Raw genomic sequence first — 22,624 nt, 5'->3', positions numbered from 1 at the left:
CAAGTGGAACCGGTTTCAGCTGGGCAGTGAAATGAAAAGGTACGAAATTGTGCTGCTTGAGGGATGCAGCGGCAATGGAACCTGCTATGGGTTGGAAAAGGGGGAACCGTTCAACACTTTTGATCGCAGCAGTAGCGAAAGTTGCGAAGAAATGGTTCGTGAAGGAGGCTGGTGGTTGAAGTCATTTTGTAGAAGGTAAAAAATGATGTCATAATTTTTACAACAAACTAACGTAATGTTAATTTCTAGCAATTTGAACGCCATAATAAGGTCATCGGGTCAGGAATCAAATATGATATGGCGTCATAGCCAAAAGCTAAGCTCCAGAATTATGATTCGAACGAAAATTGAAAATCTGTAACAAGTCTCCATAAAATTTTGCGAACTGTATGGCCAGTAAATTTACGAAAATCTATGTTTCAAAGTTCTAAACTTTCACGAAATTCTCTCTGAGTTGTGTTGAACCGCCTTGAATAATATCCCTTATCCCCTCAAATATATGGAGCATCAACATTTCCCGCCTTCAAATCCCTTGCCTTGTCCATGGTGCGCGGTGAAGGACGGAGTGGCCGGCAAAGGAATTGGTTTTATTCCCAATTATCATATCCTAGGAAACCTGTTTTGGAAAATCAGCATGTATACATGACGAAATCCAGTCTGCAATCTGCTAACATCACAATCTTCAAGTGAAGCGAAGTTTCACAAAAAACTTACACGCTAGATCAACCAAAAATCATGTCCATTTAGTAGAACCCTTCCACCGTAACTGCTACCGCCTTCGGCGAACCCCCAACTTCATCATCCGTTGCGTGATTGATTGGTCATTTGTATGCTCCGTCAACGGGAAAAAAGGGGGGCCAAGAAGTGTATCAGAAGCCACTCATGGTGTCAAACATGATCAATGTCTTTCGGCGGCTGCTCTATTTGGGGGTAGCCCCCACAACCGAAAATCAAAGTGTTGTTGACATGCATCTCGCTCAATCCCAACTCGTTTACACGCAGGCAGGCAGTGATGAAAAGTGATCCCTTGGTGGAAGCTTTTTTGGGCAGCCATAAAATGACTCCCCAGCTGTTTGGAAGGAGAGCTCCATTACGGAGGGTTGATTGATTGGTGAATGATTATTATTGAGTGATCTGGGATTGCTTTTTTTGTTGTGATTGTTATTTGGGGAAATTTGGCGAAATTTCGGTGCTAAAATAATTATTAGGCAGAGAAAACTACAAAGTATTCATTTATTCAATTAATTCAATCAACTACACAGTTATTAACTAAATTCAACGTTTCTTGGCAACAGTCTGCTGCAGCATTCTAAATGACACATGTAATTTTAGAAGCCAATCGTCCGTCGCGTCAACCACCGACCAGGGGAATGACACTCAAATATCAGACCAAGCTGCGGCAGCTGCCAGACCTGGCTGTATAACATTGTACATCGATCCCGAGACCGCCGGATAATTATTCAGAAATGTTTGATTGCCTCCGTCTCCCGACTTGCTCATCTTCTTACCCTCGATTGCAGTGAACTTTAAAATTTCGCCAAATTTACAAAGTAGCGGCGTTTTGATGGAATTGATCCAAGAAATTGTGACTGTCTGGTCTGGCAACACTGTCCTTCCGAGGGGAAACATGCGGTTCAAATTTGATCGTTGCAATGTGTGTGTCTCGGCAATGTGACACCACGTCCTCGGCAAGTCGTCCATTACTCAGAGTATTAAATTAATTAAGTTGGCTCAGATCACCGGCGATTCTGTACTTTTTTTTCTGACTCGTGTAATTCTTTTGAACAGTTAGATCACGTGGTCGTTACTTTGAATGTCTCGAGTGTCGGTTTTTTATTTGTGAAGAATATCTAGAATTTTTTAGAATAACTGCGTATTTACTGCTTATTTTGGGAAAGACTACACAGCAAACAATCCGATGGTAAACTCGCATGCAAAAGCATGCACATCACCTTCGTCAAAAATGACACTTAATATTACACAATGCAAAAAAAAATCTGCATACGGGATTCAAACCTAGCACCTACAGTAAGGACTGGCGCCTTAGCCCGTTCGGCCATCAGAACGAAGAAGAAGTGACAGGTTAAATGAATATTTGAGCTTGTCATTTCGGCCAAGTAGGTTCCCATACTGATGGGATAAATATTTCAGGGTGCATTATTACATACAATTTAATTTAATAATGCAAAAATGTATTTTAAACCCAGGCCTTTTACACGTAGCTGGATTACTATTTTTTGCTATATTTCTTCAGAACAATGGTTTTCAAATTCTGAGAAATTTTCTTATTTTTTTGAATGAAATCTTACAATTTTTCACTTAAAAAAATGCAAATTCTATTGAACTTTGACACATTTCAAAATATGATTAAATTGTTGAACATTTAAAATTTTCCAAAAAATAAAGTTGGAGAAATAGATACCTTTAAAAAATGTACACCTACTGATTTTATCAGTAAGCACAAACTTCACAACCCGGTAATCGATCCCATCATCCAAACTCTACAATATAAATTATTTAATGGATCCATGTTTCTTGGGGATTGAAATTCAAATCCCAACTTGAAGGTTACCCCGCTCTCACCTCGTGGGTATCCCACTCCTCCTAAAGTATAGTCGATCAGAGTTTCATAAAACTGATTCGTTTTCATTCGTTGGGTCGCGTTTTGACCACTCCTGATATTGCTAAAATTCCAATTAAAACCAGCGTGATTGTTTTATTTAGTGCATCTCCAGCGCGGGTAGCAAACATCGAAGCAAATCAAATTTGCACCCGACGTCAACCCCACCGCGGTACATGTCGCGGTAGCAAATTTGCTCTCAGTTCTTCGGGATTTCACTTTGGAAAACGGAATCGACGTAACACCTTATAATGTGGCCCTCTTAAACCTTGCGGTTTCGTCAACGGATCCACAGGCGTGTATCGTTCTTTTTGCGACAAGACTCCGCCTCCCGGGTCTCCTAAGTGTGAAGGTATGGGCACGGGGAGAGGGCACCGAATACCTATATTTACACTTAGAATTTTTTCACTTTGCTACCCGCTTTTCTGCTGGTTTGCTACTGCGGCAAATGGAATGATGCACGGAAAACTAAATCATGCACGAAAAAAAGTTAAATTGTTTTTTTATGTAAAAAAAATTAAGGGTAAAAAAAATTACAGAAAATTAAAAAAATAAAAAAAAAATCAAAAATAAAAAAACTGATAAAATTTCAAAAGTTTAAAAAAATAAAAAAAAAATAAAAAAACAATTATAAAAATTCAAAAAAAATCAAAAAAGGATGAAAAAAAATAAAATAAATTTAAAAAAAATATAAAAAAACAAAAAAAGACAAAGTTAAAAAAATATGCTAAGAAAATTAAAAAAAAATAAAAAAAATAATTTTTTTAAAAAAATTAAAGAAATTAAAAAAAAAACAAAAATTGAAAAAAAAAATCCAAAAAATTAACAAAATTTTAAGAAAACTAAAAAAAAATAAAAAAATTTAAGAAATTGAAAAAAAAAACAAAAAAATAAAAAATTCAAAACATTAGAAAAAATTTTTTTTTAATTTAAAAAAAAATATAAAAATTCAAATCTAAAAAAAATTAAAAAAAAAATCAAAAACAGCAAAAATTTAAAAAATTAAAAAAAAAATATTTAAAATTTAAAAAATTAATAGATATAAAAAAAATTAAAAAATTAAAAATATTTAAAAAATTGGAAAATAAATTAAAAATAAATTAAAAAGATTAAAAAAATAAAAAAAAAATGAAAAAATTAAAAAAAATAAAAAAACTATTTCAATTTATAAAAAAAGCTGCAAAAAATTAGGTTTTTGAACGCATTTAGAATTTTTGTATTGTTGAATTTTAAAATTTTTGAATTTTTACTTTTTAAATTTTTCGAATTTTTGATTTTTTGAAAAAATAAGCTATTTAAACGCATTTTTAAATTTTTGTATTTTTGAATTTTAAAATTTTCGAATTTTTGACCTTTCGAATTTTTGAATTTCTAAATTTTAAAATTTTTGAATTTATGAATCTTTGATCTCTTGAATTTTTAAATTTTTGAATTTTTGAATTTCTGAATTTTTTGATCTTTGAATTTTTGAATTTTTGAATTTTTGAATTTTTGAATTTTTGAATTTTTGAATTTTTGAATTTTTGAATTTTTGAATTTAAGAATTTTAGAATTTTAGAATTTTAGAATTTTAGAATTTTAGAATTTTAGAATTTTAGAATTTTAGAATTTTAGAATTTTAGAATTTTAGAATTTTAGAATTTTAGAATTTTAAATTTTAGAATTTTAGAATTTTAGAATTTTAAATTTTAGAATTTTCGAATTTTCGAATTTTCAATTTTCAATTTTAGAATTTTAAATTTTAGAATTTTAGCATTTTAAATTTTAGAATTTTAGAATTTTAGAACTTTAAATTTTAGAATTTTAGAATTTTAAATTTTAAATTTTAGAATTTTAAATTTTAAATTTTAGAATTTTAAATTTTAGAATTTTAGAATTTTAAATTTTAGAATTTTAGAATTTTAAATTTTAGAATTTTAGAATTTTAAATTTTAGAATTTTAGAATTTTAAATTTTAGAATTTTAAATTTTAGAATTTTAGAATTTTAGAATTTTAGAATTTTAAATTTTAAATTTTAGAATTTTAGAATTTTAGAATTTTAGAATTTTAGAATTTTAGAATTTTAGAATTTTAAATTTTAGAATTTTAGAATTTTAGAATTTTAGAATTTTAGAATTTTAAATTTTAGAATTTTAGAATTTTAGAATTTTAGAATTTTAGAATTTTAGAATTTTAGAATTTTAGAATTTTAGAATTTTAGAATTTTAGAATTTTAGAATTTTAGAATTTTAGAAATTTTAGAATTTTAGAATTTTAGAATTTTAGAATTTTAGAATTTTAGAATTTTAGAATTTTAGAATTTTAGAATTTTAGAATTTTAGAATTTTAGAATTTTAGAATTTTAGAATTTTAAATTTTAGAATTTTAGAATTTTAAATTTTAGAATTTTAGAATTTTAGAATTCTAGAATTTTAGAATTTTAGAATTTTTGAATTTTAGAATTTTGAATTTTCAAATTTTGAATTTTGAATTTTGAATTTTGAATTTTTGAATTTTGAATTTTTGAATTTTTGAATTTTGAATTTTGAATTTTGAATTTTGAATTTTAAATTTTTGAATTTTTGAATTTTGAATTTTTGAATTTTTGAATTTTTGAATTTTTGAATTTTTGAATTTTTGAATTTTAGAATTTTAGAATTTTTAAATTTTTGAATTTTTGAATTTTTGAATTTTTGAATTTTTGAATTTTTGAATTTTTGAATTTTTGAATTTTAGAATTTTAGAATTTTTAAATTTTTGAATTTTTGAATTTTTGAATTTTTGAATTTTTGAATTTTTGAATCATACACAAGAGCAGACATACAAAAATCTCCGAAACACGCATTCAAAACTTTGCCCCCGGCTTGCCGGTACTTGTCGGGTATCAGAAAATGAGTACCCGACAGGTACCGACACATATTTTTCTTCTACAGATGAACTTGAGATCAAATTTGATACCTGCTTTGCAACGCGCGGTGGGAGACTCTGGGGCAAACTCGAGAGCAAATTTGGTGGGAATCAAATCGGGTAGCAAATGGTTTAACTTTCGACATTTTCGAAAAATGAAATTCTTTGAAATTTTCAATAGGGTTAAAAAGTTTAATATACTTTTAGCATTTCTAGGCATGAATCAACACATAACTATTGATTTTGAAGGTAAACGAGAGCATAAAATCATAAAAAAAACCCATATTTGGCCCTCGCGGTGGGCTTGTCTCGGGGGCAAATTTGTTACCCTAGCGGTGGGGATGACGGAGTTTTTTCAAGGTGGCAAATTTGATCTCGGTATTCATGAGCCGGGTGCAAATTTGATTTGCACCCCAGTGCTGGAGATGCCCTTATTAACTTTGACATGTGAAGTTTTAAGCAAATTGGGCGTTTTCATCAGATCTCAAAATAAAAAAAAAATCGACTAATTTATAGCTCCGCGATAAAACGGTATCCCCCCTCGAAATCGGCACCGTTTCATTTAAATTTGGTGGCTCTCCTTTTGCTTTGGTCGAGCTTTTCGGGGATCGCGCTTTTAATTTCAATCGATAAGGTCAGCCCGATTGTAAGTGATATTTTACGCGATATCTCACCCCTTAAGAAGGGGAAAGGGTGATTTATTGCCCGGGACCGGCCACCGCTTGTCAGAGTTATAACCGTGTGATTGAGCAGCTATAGTGTATCGTGCAATCAAGATTTTGTAAGCCCGCTTGGGCGGATAGGCTCAAATTACACGATTTGTGGAAACTTTTTCGAGCACCTGAATAAGCAACAAACAAATTTGATTTTTTTTATTTTGCTTTTCCGTCGTGAAAATACTTACTTTTCCTGTCATACTCGAACGACAAACGGCTAAAAAGCTATTCTTGCTTGGTGCTGGGTGCTGAAAAGTTGAACTTTTCAGCACTTTTCAAAACTGTTTTGAGTTGAACGGTGAATTGAGTAAAAACATGGGCGTTTGCGTTATAGCTTAACTATTTTAACCAAGGACTACCAATTACCGGTAAATTTTTCATCAAAATTAATTAATTGCCTATTTGGGAAAAGGAAATAGATTTTAAACAAATTAGCATTTAAATAATATGATTTAGAACTTTTTTGCAAAATTTAGTGAGACAATATAATTTTTACTGGGAAATTAACTTAAAAACAAATATTAATACTTAATGCATACACAAAAAACTAAAATAAATCCATAAGTTTAATTCAGTTCTTTTTTTAATTTATCACACATGATTTGAAAAAAAAAACTGCGACTTAAAAATAGGTACACGGACAAAAATTGCCGGATTTTTTTTTCACGAGAGCTAACTTTCCCAAAATCTGTATTTATTTTTATTTTTGTATCTCAGCAACCAGAGGTCCAATCTTCAATGTCTAATATATAGCGGAATTAAAAGGAACAACTCGTCTCTTTGTATTCACAGTAATGCATTCTGCTAAAACGCTCAACCAAACCACAACTTCAATGTCTCTTATGGTACGTTCGTTTGATGGCTAGTTCCACACTGAGTGCCGCACTCAGAGCTGTCAAAGTGTTTCTTTGAAGAAACTCGCGCTAGTTCCGCACGAGTTTCGCCGCCATCTTGGAACTGAAATTCTAGTGCCGCACTCGATATTTTTCAGTTTCATGCGAGTTCCAAGCACACTGACAGATGACGTTCGATTGAACCAAAACTGACACCGACGAGTGTGGCACTCAGTGCCGCACTGGCTGTTCAAACGAACGTACCATTAGACAACGATCGAAGTTGACTTTATAGCTGTCAGCCACCATTGCTAGTACCAACTAGAGAGCCTATATGGAGAGGCGAAATCTTGCTTACTTTTTCAAAAGGTCGTATGTACATAGGAAACCCATGGCGCATTGGTTGTTTTGAAAAAGTAATCTAGAAATGTCACTCTCAGGGTTCCAATCGAACCAACCCCCTGGCACCACTGTAAATGGCTAGAACGTATGACAGTCACTAAAACCTCGAAGAGCCCACGTAGCAGTATTAGTGAAGAGCCCACGTTGTTTTTCGTGGGCTCTTCACTAATTCTACTGCGTGGGCTCTGTGAATGCAGCAGTATTGGTGTTGTCTGTTTGTTTACACCAAATTTTCAAGAAACATCTCTTTTTGTGTGTGCAAATCTGTTGCGAAAAAAGATGAGAACTGTTGCTTCCGATTGACCGGGAAGATTGTCCGGGTAGTACTGGACCGGGGACTGGCCAAGTCCCGCTTATGATCCTTCCGAACAACTCGCTGCAATCTCCGGCAGGGAGTAACCGACCAAGTGCAGAAACATCCGTGATTCCGGTGATTGTGGCGGAGCTGGTCTTTCCGAACATCCTTCGATAACCTTCTCCGAGGACTGGCCCTTCCCGCTGCCGACTCGCACAGGGAATCGAAGGAAACGCGTGCATGTGTAGAATACGACCTTTCGTGGACTCTCAAGAAGTTCATCGCGAAGTGGTCCGAACAAATCTGAACTTTGAACTTGCAAAACCGTCTTCATCGCCACTTCGCGGGGCATTTATCCATAGTCTCTGGCGGATAGGGTCCTTCGGGAACTTGCGTTTGGAAATCCGTCCCGTGTCCCGTGCTGTTATTTTTTCATGGAAATCATTTTAACATTATGAAATAGTGCCTTTTTACCACGCGGTTTGTTTATTTTTAAATTTTGACAGCAAATGCGTTCTTCATCTTCTTTGCGTCTTCATGTTCGCGTCGAAAATTTAGGTTTCATAAACATGGCCGTCGTGACAGAGGGCTGAATCGAACTGTCAAATCGGGGTTCCATTCGAGCAACAAGATCATACAAGAACAAGGTCGGAATCAATTAAAAATAATGTTGGCAAAAAACGAGACTTATAACAATCACAAGTATTGTAAAACTATTGTTGATAATAATCTGGTAGTTTTTGTTATGTTTGTGCTTGTTCGGTACAAGAAAAGTGCAAACACCAAAGAAAAACTACAAGTTTTTCAACCTTAAATTTGAATGACTTTGGGTAGGTCCCTAGTACCAACCACTAGTGTCTTCCTTTTATCTACAAGGACTTCGCCGCCCTGGGCTCCTAAGTGTATGAAAGTATGGCACGGAGCGACGGCGCCGAATACCCATATTTACACAAAGAATTTTAGAGCGCCCGGCCGCTGGATTCGAACCGGCGACCTCTGCATTGCGAGTCCAGTGTGCGGTCCGATTGATCCACACGGGCGGGATCACGTCTCTTAGACAATTTTATAGCAAATTTTCTGAACTTGGGTTGTGACCACTAGGACCATGACTTTAATGTATTGCGGAATACCCATCACGCAGAAAAATATTTTGTAGAATGAGCGTGTGCGAGATTTGATTCAACAAATTTTTTGTTGTATATAATCAACGCCGATTTTGCGCTGAAACAAACCTTGATTTTCTCAATTCCACAAACATCTTTTGTTGTTTTGAAAAAGTTGCTTTGACGTTTAGCGTTGATTCAACAAAAATCTTGATTTTCAAATCAACAAAAAGTTTTGAATATTTGGTTTATTTTTCTGCGTGATTTTATCATAAACCAGGATGTTAGGAAATTGAGAACTTAGGAAATAAGGAAATAAGGAAATTAGGAAATAATGAAATTAAGAAATTAGGAAATTTGGATGTTAGGAAATGTAGAAATTTAGAAAATTAAGAAATTAGGATGTAAGGAAATAAGGAAATCAGAAAATTGTGAAATTAGGAAGTTAGGAAATTTGGTAATAAGGAAGGTAAGAAATTAGGAAATTTAGTAATTAGTAAATTAGGAAATTAAGAAAAAAAAAATTGAACTGATTTTCTTCTGCTTGTGGGCAAGCCAACCAGGATGAAACACGAAATAAAATTCTTTTCTTTTCACACACAATGCCACATAATTGACCGCGCGTCACCACCCAACAAATTGAACTGATTTTCTTCTGCTTGTGGGCAAGCCAATCAGGATGAAACACGAAATTAAATTCTCTTCTTTTCACACACAGTGCCACATAATTGACCGCGCGTCACCACCCAACAAATTGAACTGATTTTCTTCTGCTTGTGGGCAAGCCAATCAGGATGAAACACGAAATAAAATTCTTTTCTTTTCACACACAATGCCACATAATTGACCGCGCGTCACCACCCAACAAATTGAACTCATTAGGAAATTAAGAAATTAATAAATTTGGTAATTAGGAAATTTGGAAATAAGGAAGTTAGGAAATTTGGAAATTATAAACTAAGGCAGGTACAAATGTTTAAAAGTTTTTCTCAAATTCTTTAATTCTTCTTTAATTTTTAAATTCTTAAATTCTAACAGGTTTTGAATTTTTAATTTTTTGAGCTATTGAATTTTAAATTCTCGACTTTAATATTATTTTTTTAAAGATTTTAAAAATGGCTCGAATTTCCTTCATATTTTTTGTTATTTGAATTTTGTGAAATATTTATTTTTCCATATTTTCGATTTTTTTAAATCATTTGTACTGTCGAATATCAGATTATTATTGAATTTTTCAGTAAGAAAATAGATATTTGTATAATTATTGTCAAGTTTATTTTCACTCCAGTTTATTTCAATTGGGTCCTAAAATGAAGCATAGATTGCTGATATTATTGTTTACAGCGATAAAGCTTATTTTTCTGAGTACAATGACCCTTTGTACGACCACAATGAGTTTAAAATGGATTTTTAAATCAATTTTGAAAAATTAACCTCGCGGTCCTTCTTGACAGAAAAGCTCCTACTTGACAGCTCGTTCCAAGGGGACCATAGTTGATCCATCGAAAAAATGTTGTCTTGTCAAAAAAAAATTTTGCATTAAAATTAAAAATAGTGATCAGAAATGGTTTTTAATCGTGTTTTTTACCGTTGTACATAAAAATTGACATAGGGCTTTAGTACCCAATTCGATCCCGCCAGCGTGGATAAATCGGACTGGTCATGATCGTCACTTGGATGTGACCGTCGGTTGATTCACACGAAGTTGACACGAAAGAATGCCGCACTCAGCACTCAAACAGCCGGGCGACACGATGACACATGCTCTTTCTCTCATTTCCTTTCTCTTGTGTTCTCTTTTGTGTGATGACAGCAGTCATTTGAATGCGGTCATGGGTCAAGAGCTTGACATTTCGGTAGAATTTGAACATCGAAACAGGTGGAGTTTTGCTGTTGAAGGCGACCAAATATGGAACAATAAGACAAAAATAACCGTTAGCTAACCAGATGGACCATTTCTTTTGAATAAAGAAAAGTTCAACAAATTTATTTTCAAAGGCATACCACCATACTTTTATTTGCTCACAGCTGCTTTCAAAGCTAAACCTACGCTGCAATCTTAAATAATCCCCGCTGCCAGCACCCTCATCCGATCCCTCGCGTCCGTCTCACAGCAGGTCACCTTAATCAGCAGCATGTGGAACAGCTTCACCATCCCGCCCAAGTTCACCTCCGGATAGAGGGCCGCGTATCGTTGAATAAACTGCTGCGCCGCGTTCAACATGGCCACATCATCCGCCTGGTCACAGACGCGCTTCAGTTCGCGGTTAGCGTCCGCCGGCAGTTGCCTTCCGGCCGGACACCAGTCGGAGCCTTTCTTGCCGAGGACACACACGACGCAGCGACAGTCGAAGGTTAGCGGGAGGTTCGGGATGTCCCACCAGGTTGGACCGTAGGAAGAGGTGAGTTGTTCGCCTTTTCGGACTGGGCGAAGGACGACGGTTACGATGCGGCTGGCGCGGGGGATGATGAGTACGTTCGGGTCGCAGGAATGGTTGAAGACGGTGGCGATCGGGGAGAGGAAGCTGATGACGCGGTTTTGGGGGTCGGCGAGGGTGTCTTTCATGAGGAAGAAGACGACGCGGGTGTAGTTGAGGAGGCATTGGAGCATGAAGCCTTGGTAGGTCTTGCCGACGACCAGAGATTGGACGAGGGGGTGCTTCATGAAGATGGCATAGTGCAGGGCGGCGCACATCCGGTAGTGGTGCTCGATGTTGGCCTTCGGGAGTCGGAACTTGACCTTGTGCATGGTTTTAAACTCTTCGAGCGGGTCGTATTGGGTGTAATCTAGGTCGAAGGGGTTTCCTCCCGAGTTGAACGTGTCCCAGCAGGACTTCATCATTAGCTGCAGGTTGTCGCCGAACAGGGTCAACCCGTAGAAGAACAATCTTGAGGTAATGATCGAGGTGTTGAACGAGGCGTTCCTCAGCCGCTCCATGATGCCACACTCGAACCGGTGCGTGAACCGATGGTCCATCTCCAGACACTTTTCGCTGCAGTACATGCACGAAACGCAGTTCGGGCACGGAATCAAGCTTTTCCTAAACGACGCCGTACAGTAACTACACACCGAATAGCGCAGCCCGTGCTCAACGGCCATCAGCATCGGCTTCTCGTCCAGTATGACGTCCCCGTGTTAAAGTCCCGCTCCGCCACCAACCCCCTCCCAAATTCCGGATAATACTTCATCGCGATTCCCTTCGCCACAAACGGCAACTTCGCGTTGACCTCCACGTTCAGACCGATGCGCGAGCTCGGCGGCACCTGCCCGGCGATCTTCGACTGACCCGCGATGATCTTTTCGCGACTGTTGATCTCACGCTGCAGCAGCTGCGACCGCAACTCCTCCGGAAAGTTGTGCTTCCTCGCCAGCATGATGTTGTACAGTGCAAACTCGTACTCGCCCTGGTCAAAGTACACGGCTGACCTGCGAAACGAAAAAAAATCTCAAAAACTCTACTTTCGAGACAGAATTAACTTCCTTACCGATTCGCATAGCCCATCCCCAAGTGCTCCGAGTTGAACTCCGCGTGGCAGATGCTCTCGTTGTACTTTTCCAGCGCTTCGTCGTACTTCTTCTCCAAAAAGAGCCGATTTCCGGCCTCCCGGATTGCCACCGCCGTTCGGTTGCTTTTTTTAACCTCCAGCACCTCGAGCAGGGCGTCGTGCTGCAGCACAAAGTCCCGGTACACGGTAATGTCCGCGTTGGGAACGCCCTTGGCAAGGAACTTTTCGAGCAGGACGATGTGCAGCTTTGGCGGGGGTGACGGCTTTACTCCACTTGGGCCCGGTTGAGGGGCTGTGGACGTGGAGGGAGTTGGTGCCGACGTTGACAAGTTCATGGTGGTGGTCGGTGAAGAGGGCTGGAAATGGGGGTTTTGATTGGTTTGGAAGCATGTTTAATTTGAAATGTTGATTAAAACAAACAAGAAATTACATGCTAATCCTTTCCGGATCCCGAAAAATTTATCTATCACTCAATCAATCGTCCAACCTAGCTCAACAAAACAACTCTGCGGTAAATTTTACACGCTATGTCTGGCCGCTGTAACGATGTAATTTTTTAATTATTTTTTCTTGGACCCTATGGCAATACTTTGAACCCTTTGAACCAGCTACGGGACATAGCTGGTCGTCCATCCTAGTATCCTGAAATACAGATCTTTAAGTCTACCACCGTAACAACATAATTCTACCAAGTGTTTGATAGAAGTTTATGTTCAGTGAAGTATTCAGACCAAAGGGGTTTCCAACATCAAGGATTACTGACCAGTCTGCATAGAATTACCAGGATTACTGAAATAAGTCCAAAAAAATAAAAAAAAAGTCCAGTAATGACCAAAACCTTTTAGAAAACAGTTCGGTGTTTGGAATTACTGAAGAATTCTGGAGTTACAGGATTACTTTATAACTCTGGAATTACCGATTTACTTGCTCAAAAGTCGAGTGATTCCGACTTAGGTTCCATTCTAGCAAGGTGCTGGAAACTCTTTACATGAAAGTAAGTAGACAGTAAATGTGTTAAAAACGAAGTTTTATCGAAATTTTATATTTTTTATGAATGTTATATTTTTAAAGGTTATTTTAATTATTAATTATTATCATAAAATTTCTATTAACTACTAGAGAACAAACGAAATGGTATGGAACCGCCGAAAAAAAAAATATCGACTAAAAGTTGGATGAAAAAGTATTTTAGAAAACCAGGAAGTCATGTAAATTGCAAGCAAAATTTAAAAATAAAAAAAATTAGAAAAAAAAATTATCGATTAAAAGTTGGATAAAAAAGTATTTTAGAAAACCAGGAAGTCATGTAAATTGCAAGCAATTTTTTTTATAATCAACAATATTTAAACAGAGATTTTTCCAATTAAAAAAAATATGACTTGTTAACTTTAAAAAAAAAGTCTAGTTTTTGTCTTCCATTTTTTATTAATTTTTTTGGTTATTTTATTTTACATTTTTTTTTTATTTTGAATAATTGAATTATTCAATTTTAAAATATCTAAATCTTGGTGTTTGTTCGCATTTAGTCCATAATTTAAAAAATAAATAAATTAAGTTTGGTGTGTATATTTGACGGCTCCGTTGCCGAACTTTTCGACTCTTTTTTTAAATAATCAATTAGTGCTTCGATTTTAATTTGGTTTTTTAGGCAAAAATAAAACAAAAACATTGTTATTTATTTTAATAACGTATAACCGCAAATTATAAAATAGGGGTTTTTTGAAAAGTTTTGTTTCTACTTTTAAAAATTTCTTGATTTTGTAAATACTTTTTTTATTTTTTTTTTATTTGAGGTTAAATTACTTTTAAAAATAAATATTTTAACATAAAAGGCTGCTTTAAAAAGAGAAATCGTTCTTTTTTTATTTTTGTCTCAAAAACCAAGTTGAAATCGAAGCACTTATCGATTTATATTAAAAAAAAGCCGAAAAGTTCGGAAACGAAGCCGTCAAAGATACACACTTATTTTCATATTTATTTTTTATTCATTTTTTTGCGAATTGTGCACAAGCGACAAAATATTAAAATTTAGTGAATAATTAAAAATTATTAAAAAGATTTTTTCAGCTAAAGATAAATATTATTTTGAAAGAATTAAATTTTTGAATATTTTAGAGTTTTAAATTTTTGAATATGTTAGAGTTTTAAATTTTTTAATTTTATTATTTTTAATTTCATGCATAAATTTATTTTAAAATAATTTCCAAAGATCAGTTCGTTCCATACCATAGAACGATACAGTTGCCTCTATCACGCTCCGTACTTACATCTAGTACATTCACGCGATATCGAACAGGCTTCGCAGTTTTTGTCGCGCGTGGCAGATCCTGACCTTGTGCCAGTGGTTGCAGGTCGATTAGCACCGCGAAGAGCTTTGTTAGTATCTAATTAGCTAATCGAAGCAAGAAAGACATTCTAATATCTGCACCCTAAACACATCGACCTTGAAAGTGAACGCTCTCTAAACAAAGGAAGATCTCAATCTTGCTATCAGGGGTAGGCAGTGGGTGACTACTGCCATCGCCTGTGTGTATTGGTATCGTTATCAACACCGTGCACACATCTCGAGAGTTAGAGAACGAATCCGATTGCAATGGCCACCACCAGCGGTGGTGGTGGCCTGGGTGCACCTCTCGGAAGAACCTATCCTGAGTGGGGAGACCCAGGCAACACGCTTGGTGAACTAATTATCCTGCAAATGACCGGCGCTGGAGGAAAAGACCTTCCCAAAAATCCTTTCATCATTGGGAAATCGGTTGAGCAATTTGCTGGACCAGTCGAATCAGCAAAAAGCGAAAACAAAGGAGCGAGCTACATACTACACACAAGGAAACCTCAACAAGCAAAAAAATTACTTACAATGACCAAACTGCTGGACGAAACTAACATCATCATACAAACTCACACCTAGCTTAACATGTGTCAATGTGTTATCTCCTCCGTCGACCTGCTAGATTTGACTGAAGAGTTCATTCAGAAGCACCTCGAAGATCAGAAGGTTTCCTACGTCAAGAGAATTACTCGGAAAGTAAATGGAGAAAGAGTAAACACAACAGCACTAATTCTCACCTTCAGCAAAACGACATACCCTAAACACGTCAAAGTCGGTCTCCTACGCGTAGCCACTAAACCGTACTATCCTAACCCGATGTTATGCTTCGGATGCTTCAAGTATGGTCACCTGAAAACACGCTGTACAAATACCAAAATTTGCTTCAATTGCTCCGAATCGTATCATGGGGACGAATGCACCAAATCTCCTAATTGCCATAACTGTAAAAGGAGTCACCGTCCAGGAAACCGAACTTGTCCAGTGTACAAACACGAGGAATGTATTGTACATACAAAGATCGATCTAAACCTCAGCTTTCCCGAAGCCCGCGAGCGTGTCGAGCAAGGAAGCGGTACGTACGCGCAGGTAGCGGCTCAAAATCGCCTCGACCAACGAAAACTAGATCACTTGTTGGAAGCTACACAGAAAAAAGATGAGCAAATCGCTAAACTAATCGAAATCACCAAAGTAAAAGACCAGAAAATTAAGCAACTCGAACAGAAACTTACAAAAATGCATGACTTACTAGAACGTGAACTACGCAAGGAAAAAGACTACACAAATCTAGAAACAGCACCATTTAAACCAGCTGCTACGGAGGATAAACCTGGAATCCAAACTTTAAAATCTAAACGACCGATTAGACCAATCAACCCTGATGATACCTCACCAGACGGACGCAGCCGAAGCCCTCTACAAAAAATCCCATTTAACACACCTGATAATATCGAACCCATTCAACAAGAATTTGTCATGCTAACCGACTCGGAAGTTCTCAATGAAGGACAAAACAACTCCAAAAAAAACGTTCAACACTAAAAATCCTAGTAAAAACCAAAACAGCCGGTTTGAAGGGAGGGAAAGTGTAGTACCCCCTTCACTCCCAGAAATGGGAGCGCAGAGAGATAGACTAACTGTCCAGGACATTATACCCCAACCTGTTGACAGTGAATCTACTCCTGCGGCCGGCTCTTCTACCGTAATCGACCAGCAAAACTCAACCCAAGCGAAAAACACTGTTAAAACCAACCAAACAACAACCTCAATAACTAGTAATGGAACTGGAGATCATCTCACGAAAAACAAACATGGATCGGGGTCCAAAAACCCCAGGCAATCACCCGCACTGACCCCGCTAGAAGATGTACCGGCGTTGATCGATGCTCCTTCAGCGGCTGTCGGTGCGGGTCACTTGCCACCTCAGGCAAGTAGCAATATTAAATCTCGCATCACACAGACTACCGATTCACAACCCGTTTCAGCTCGCACCCGACGAAAAACAAGTAAAACCAAAGAAGACAATGGATTGGGGTCCTCAAACCCCGGGCATGCCCTCACACCCACCCTGATCTTAGATGTCCCAGCTACGGTTGATGATCCTTCGACAGCAGTGGGTGTAGGGAGGTTGCCTTTCGCTCAGGCAAGTCAAACCTCGAAACACAACTTCCAAGCAAATATCTCCCCCACAACATCTTCCACAGGACATAAATTTGCGTGCTGCGGTCTCAACTCTGAAAGAAGAAGACTGGCGATTCAGTGGAACATGAATGGACTAAGTAACAACATCAATGACCTAGTTCTATTAACAGAATTGAGCCCTCCAACCTGCTTGGCTATTCAAGAGACGCACACACGAACGGGAACATCTCTTGATCACTGGCTTGGAGCAAAATATAAATGGTACACCAAAAACGGCATAAACCTTCACCAAAATGCTGCTCTCGCTGTGCTTACTACAACAACACATAAAGTTATCGATCTCAAAACGCCATTAATTGCTGTTGCTGCGAGACTAGAACATCCAATGCAAGTAACTGTGGTGTCGATCTATGTTCCAACGTACGGCCAATCTAACTTCGCAACAGAACTACAAAAGCTCATTGATCAACTTGAATCTCCTTTTTTGATTTTGGGAGATTTCAACGCCCACGACCCGCGGTGGGGCAGTCTTCGCGAGGACGGCAGGGGGAAGACAATCCGTCAAGCCGCCGAAACCAACAACATTATTGTAATGAACGACGGTAGTCATACCTATCACCGGGGAACGACAAACTCGTGTATCGACATCAGTCTCTGCTCTCAAAGCCTTATCAACACCTTAACATGGTGCATACACACGGATACGCACGGCAGTGATCATAATCCCATTGAGATTCACGCATGTGGGCTATCCCCAAGCACAACCCGAAGACGACGATGGCGCTACGAAGATGCAAATTGGAATGATTACGAATTGGAGATTGAAAGGAGATTAGAAGCAGATCGTGAATACACAATTTCTGAAATAACACAATCTATCCTCAAGGCAGCCGAAGCAAGCATACCACGAACCAGTGGCAAACCCGGCCGCCGTTCTGTTTATTGGTGGAACAAAGAAGTAGAAGATGCTATTAAGACCAGGAGAAAAGCGCTCAGAAAACTCAAAAAGTTATCAAATGAAAGCCCACTTCGAGATGATGCTCTGAACATGTTCCGAATTGCCAGGAATCATGCACGCAAAGTGATGGAAGAAAGTAAAAAGAAAAGCTGGGAAGAGTTTCTCGACGGCATCAGCAACCAAACATCGTGTACTGAAATGTGGCGTCGGGTAAATGCTCTTAGTGGGAAACGCCGTACGCGTGGACTCTCCATGGAAGTTGGCGGGTCCTTAACTGATAATCCTGCTTTAATTGCTCAGGAAATTGGGCAGTATTTTCAGAAATTGTCAGCTACAGAAGGTTACAGCTCAAAATTTCAGAGGTTGAAATCAACAGCAGAGGAAAATCCCATCTCGTTTCAAATTAATGCATCGAACGAAAACGAAGACTACAACAAGTGTTTCAGTATGGACGAACTATTACGAGCCTTAGATAACGCGCACAGTAAATCATCAGGACCAGATGAAGTAGGCTACCCCATGCTCAAACACCTACCGTACTTAGCGAAGAAATCTCTCCTCAACGCGATCAACAAATTATGGCTTTCCGGATCATTCCCCGAAGAATGGCGAAAAAGTATCGTTATCCCAATCCCAAAAAAAGGCCAAAATGCGTCTTCTCCTACTGGGTACCGACCAATTAGTCTCACAAGCTGCATAGCTAAAGTTGCTGAAAGAATGGTCAACCGCCGATTAACCACAGTTCTGGAAGAAAACAATCTCCTCATCGATCAACAACATGCTTTTCGCAAAGGCCGGGGATCGGGTACCTATTTCGCCCGTCTAGGGGATATCCTAGATGACGCTAGAACTCAAGGGCATCACATCGACCTGGCAGCTCTTGATATTTCCAAAGCGTATAATCAAACATGGAGAACGGGTGTACTAAGGCAGTTGCAGGACTGGGGCTTCAACGGAAGTCTAGCCATGTTCCTGAAAAATTTTCTATCTGATAGAACATTTCAGGTCGCCATCGGGAACACACTGTCAGATCTATTCGTCGAAGAAAATGGCGTCCCACAAGGCTCAGTCCTAGCAGTAACCGCTTTCCTGATTGGCATGAACAACGTCTCTCTTGATCTTCCCAAAAACACACACATATTAATATTTGCTGATGATATCTTGTTGATAACTCACGGACCAACATTTGCTAGGAACCGAATCAAAATGCAGGCAGCTGTCCGAGCTGTAGGAAAGTGGGCGGATAGTGTGGGATTCAAAATTTCCAGCGAGAAGTGTGCCATCCTGCATAGCTGCTCAACTCGTCACCATCACTGGAAACGACCTATCGTACTTAATGGAGTAAACTTCCCCAATAGGGAAAAAATCAAAATCCTTGGTGTAACATTGGATCGCAACCTCAATTATAACCAACACTTTAGAGAAGTTAAAGAAAGTTGTAGAAGCCGTATCCAGCTCATAAGAACAATCAGCAGTCGACACAAAACAAGCAACCGGAAGACAATCATTCAAGTTGGAAACAGCATAATCACCTCAAAGCTAGTATATGGAATTGAACTGACATGTGCTGCATTTTCTGCACTAGTCAACACTCTAACACCTGTCTACAACGAAATTGTACGGCGTGCCTCAGGCCATCTGAAAAGCTCACCGATTCTATCAATTATGATAGAATCTGGCAATCTACCTTTTCCCCTGAAAGCAGCGCTGATATTAGCAAAAAGGACAACCAGTGTTATGGAGAAAATTCCCGAAGAATCAAGCACCTTACTAAGGAAAACGAACGAAATCTTAAGGGAAAAGATAGGATCTTCACTACCGGAAGTGGCCAAGCTTCCCCGTGTTCAAGAACGGAGATGGGACGATGTTAAACCAAAAATTGACTGGAAAATTCATCACAAAATCAAACCTACGGACACCGCTGCTCAAAAAAGAGCAGTTTTCAAACAAAGAGTGGAACAAAAATATCAACGACATCAACACATTTACACAGACGGATCGGTATCCCGACACGGAGTCGGAATGGGAGCTTACAGTGTTCATTGGTCAATATCTAAGAAAATTGATAACAAATGTTCTATATTTACAGCTGAGACTGCTGCCCTCATTATAGCTGTCGACATGACCCAGGAGGATCGCATTTACGAAACAGTTATTTTTACAGACTCTGCAAGCGCTCTTTTGAATGTAGAATCTGGAAAATCCAAAAATGCTCTGATTCAAACATTAGAATCGAAATTGGAAAACCGTACGGACATTACCTTCTGCTGGGTCCCAAGCCACTGCGGAATACTCGGAAATGAGAAAGCTGACAAACTTGCTGGTGAAGGGTACCGTGCTGAGGCATGGATAACGCCACTCCCCAAACAAGACATTAATAGATGGATCAACACACAACTCGAACTAGTTTGGGAAAACCAGTGGCACATAACCAGAGATGTCTTCACTAGGAAAATAAAAGGAACCACCAAAAGCTGGGAGGATCGAGGACACCGAACAGAACAACGCATTATGTCCAGACTTAGGATAGGACATACCAGACTAACTCATCGACACCTCATGGGACTGGGCCCTAGGGATATGTGTTACACATGTGGAGTACCTATTACTGTGGAACATATTCTCGTTGATTGCCCTTCCTATACCGCTCAACGCCAGGAAAATTTGCTTTCCAACTCAATCCGTGAAATATTAGGACACGAACCCGAATCTGAACAACGCTTGCTGAAATTTTTACGAGAAACTCACCTGTACGAAACCATATAAACTATACAAATGTATATACAAATTTTGTGAAATCTTCCTCTAATTCTATCCCACCTTTCTTTGAAAAAGAGGCGAATGCACGTGGAGTGTAAAACCTCTATAATAAAACAACAACAACAATAATTTCCAAAGAAATTTGCGCGTGATATGTGGAAGGTCGGTCCCTTCAAGGAACGAGGAAAGACAACAAACGCAATTTTCACATCCGAGAGGTTAAAAGTTTGTTAAAGTTTGCAAAGAAATTAAAAAAAGAAATTTTTCGATAAGCCCCGTATTCCCCTATAAATAAATGTAAACAACGATAAAATAACTGTAATGCCGGCTAGCTTGTTGATCAACATTGTGGTATAAAATTTAATTTCGTTTCACTTACTACGTATGCCACATAAAACTACTACAAATCACAAAATCTGGTTTAACTTCATCAAAACATACACTTTTTAAGGACAATTCCACAAAAAATTGCAAAAACTGCACGGCACCAAAACTCGCAGATTCCGGCTGATTTCGTGACAGATGTTCAGCTTCAAAACAAAACAAATGAGCTTGCAGCGCCTCTAGCGGAATTGACGACGCCATCTGAATTTGAATCGTTTGTCGAGTGAAAATAGGACACGGAGAGAAATAATATCCACAAAAAATGCTTCATTGAATGTCGAATGTCGAAAAAAAAATCCTTTAAAAAGTTTAATAGACTTTTTATCCCACCATCTCATAATTTATTTCACCAATAATTTATCGCCTCCATCCCCAAAAAAAATCATCTCCCAGAACTCTTCCGCGTTCTGTTTGGCTTTCCAGATCTCCTCCGGCGGGACGCCATCCTAGCGGCAGGTCGACACGGCCTCCGGCGCAGTGGATGATAGAACGACTCGCGGATGTACGGAAGCCGCTGCTCCTCCGTCAGCCTGCCCCACGCTTGCGCCCCCTGACGGATCACCTCGACCGGCCGGAGGCCACAGTGGGAGCGCCGGAAATCGCGTAAAAAAGTTGATGTACGGGTTCCGGGAGCGCCGACCGGGGTTGCAGGAACGGCCACCGGAACGTTTCGAGTCTCGCTGGGAGTCCATAATTTGCAGACAAGTTCGGTGTGTAGTATGTTTGACGGTTCCGTTTCCGAACTCTTCGACGCTATCTTAAAAAATCAACGAGTGCTTCGATTTGGAAATGGGTTAAAGATTTGGTTAAAGATTTTTTTCCAGACATTTTTATTTTGTTCTTATCAGAGGATCGAAAGTCCTCTCAAAACTATTAATAAAAGACATCTCGAGTTTTTTTTGAAAAGGTCCAATAAACCAAATTTCCAGTTTTTGCTTTTTGGGTGTTTTTCAAACCGCCTTGAGTCAGGGGTATCAAAAAACACCCAAAAAGCAAAAACTGAAAATTTGGTTTATTGGACCTTTTCAAAAAAAACTCCAGACATGTTAGCCAAGATTTTGAGAACTGTTACTCTAGATTGAATAAAGTAGACACCAAATTAAAATTTTGACACATTTTGTACAATTGACAGATCTCAAAACTGGTATTCTACTTCACAAGCAGAAAGTTAAGGGATCAAATCCGGTCAGAAACTTAATAAAACTCTTCTGCTTCATCGGTAGATAAGAATCTGTCCTTCTCATAATTCCGTCTCGTCGGATGCATTCCGACCATCATGACGACATAACCTAGAGCCAACCAAGCTGCAAAATGCAAATTAATGATATCTTAGCTGTGTGCAGCTCACATCCCACTGTCGTTATTCTAGCACGCGTGAGATATATTTATTACCGTAAGTCCGACTTTGCATAACGGATAGAGTTTCACAGATTCGGTGCTCGGAGTCGTAATTTTCGCGCCGATCAAGCGAGTAAACCAGCTTCGATTAAATTAGGTTAGGTTTCACGCTTCGGAGTATTTTCAAGCTCTGCGTAAATTTCAGCGTTTTCAGGCTCGCCCAAGTGGACAAGTTGGCAGCAAAACTTGTACACGTGTGTCACCTGAGACTTGGTCCATCCGATCAGATGACCAGTGGCAGCGGTCATGAGCGGACAAACTCTTTGCCGATTGGGTTGTGAAGAAAAATC

At 38.3% G+C, this 22,624-nt stretch overlaps 2 protein-coding genes across 3 annotated transcripts in view; both read right to left on the bottom strand.

Annotated features, from left to right (window-relative positions):
* The window catches only part of LOC6035906 (sine oculis-binding protein homolog B), a 95,702-nt gene that overhangs the window by 16,469 nt on the left and 56,609 nt on the right, over positions 1-22,624 (bottom strand). The window lies entirely within an intron of this gene.
* LOC6035903 (protamine) lies at positions 21,269-21,684 on the bottom strand. Its single transcript, XM_001845964.2, is given in 2 exon segments — positions 21,269-21,546; positions 21,548-21,684. Coding segments are annotated over 2 exon segments (309 nt in total). The 5' UTR covers positions 21,629-21,684; the 3' UTR covers positions 21,269-21,318.

This window comes from Culex quinquefasciatus, chromosome 2 (assembly GCF_015732765.1).
Source record: "Culex quinquefasciatus strain JHB chromosome 2, VPISU_Cqui_1.0_pri_paternal, whole genome shotgun sequence".
Taxonomy (NCBI): Eukaryota; Metazoa; Arthropoda; class Insecta; order Diptera; family Culicidae; genus Culex; species Culex quinquefasciatus.
Note: the sequence above shows the minus strand (reverse complement) of the source record. Positions and strands in the feature narration are given on the sequence as shown.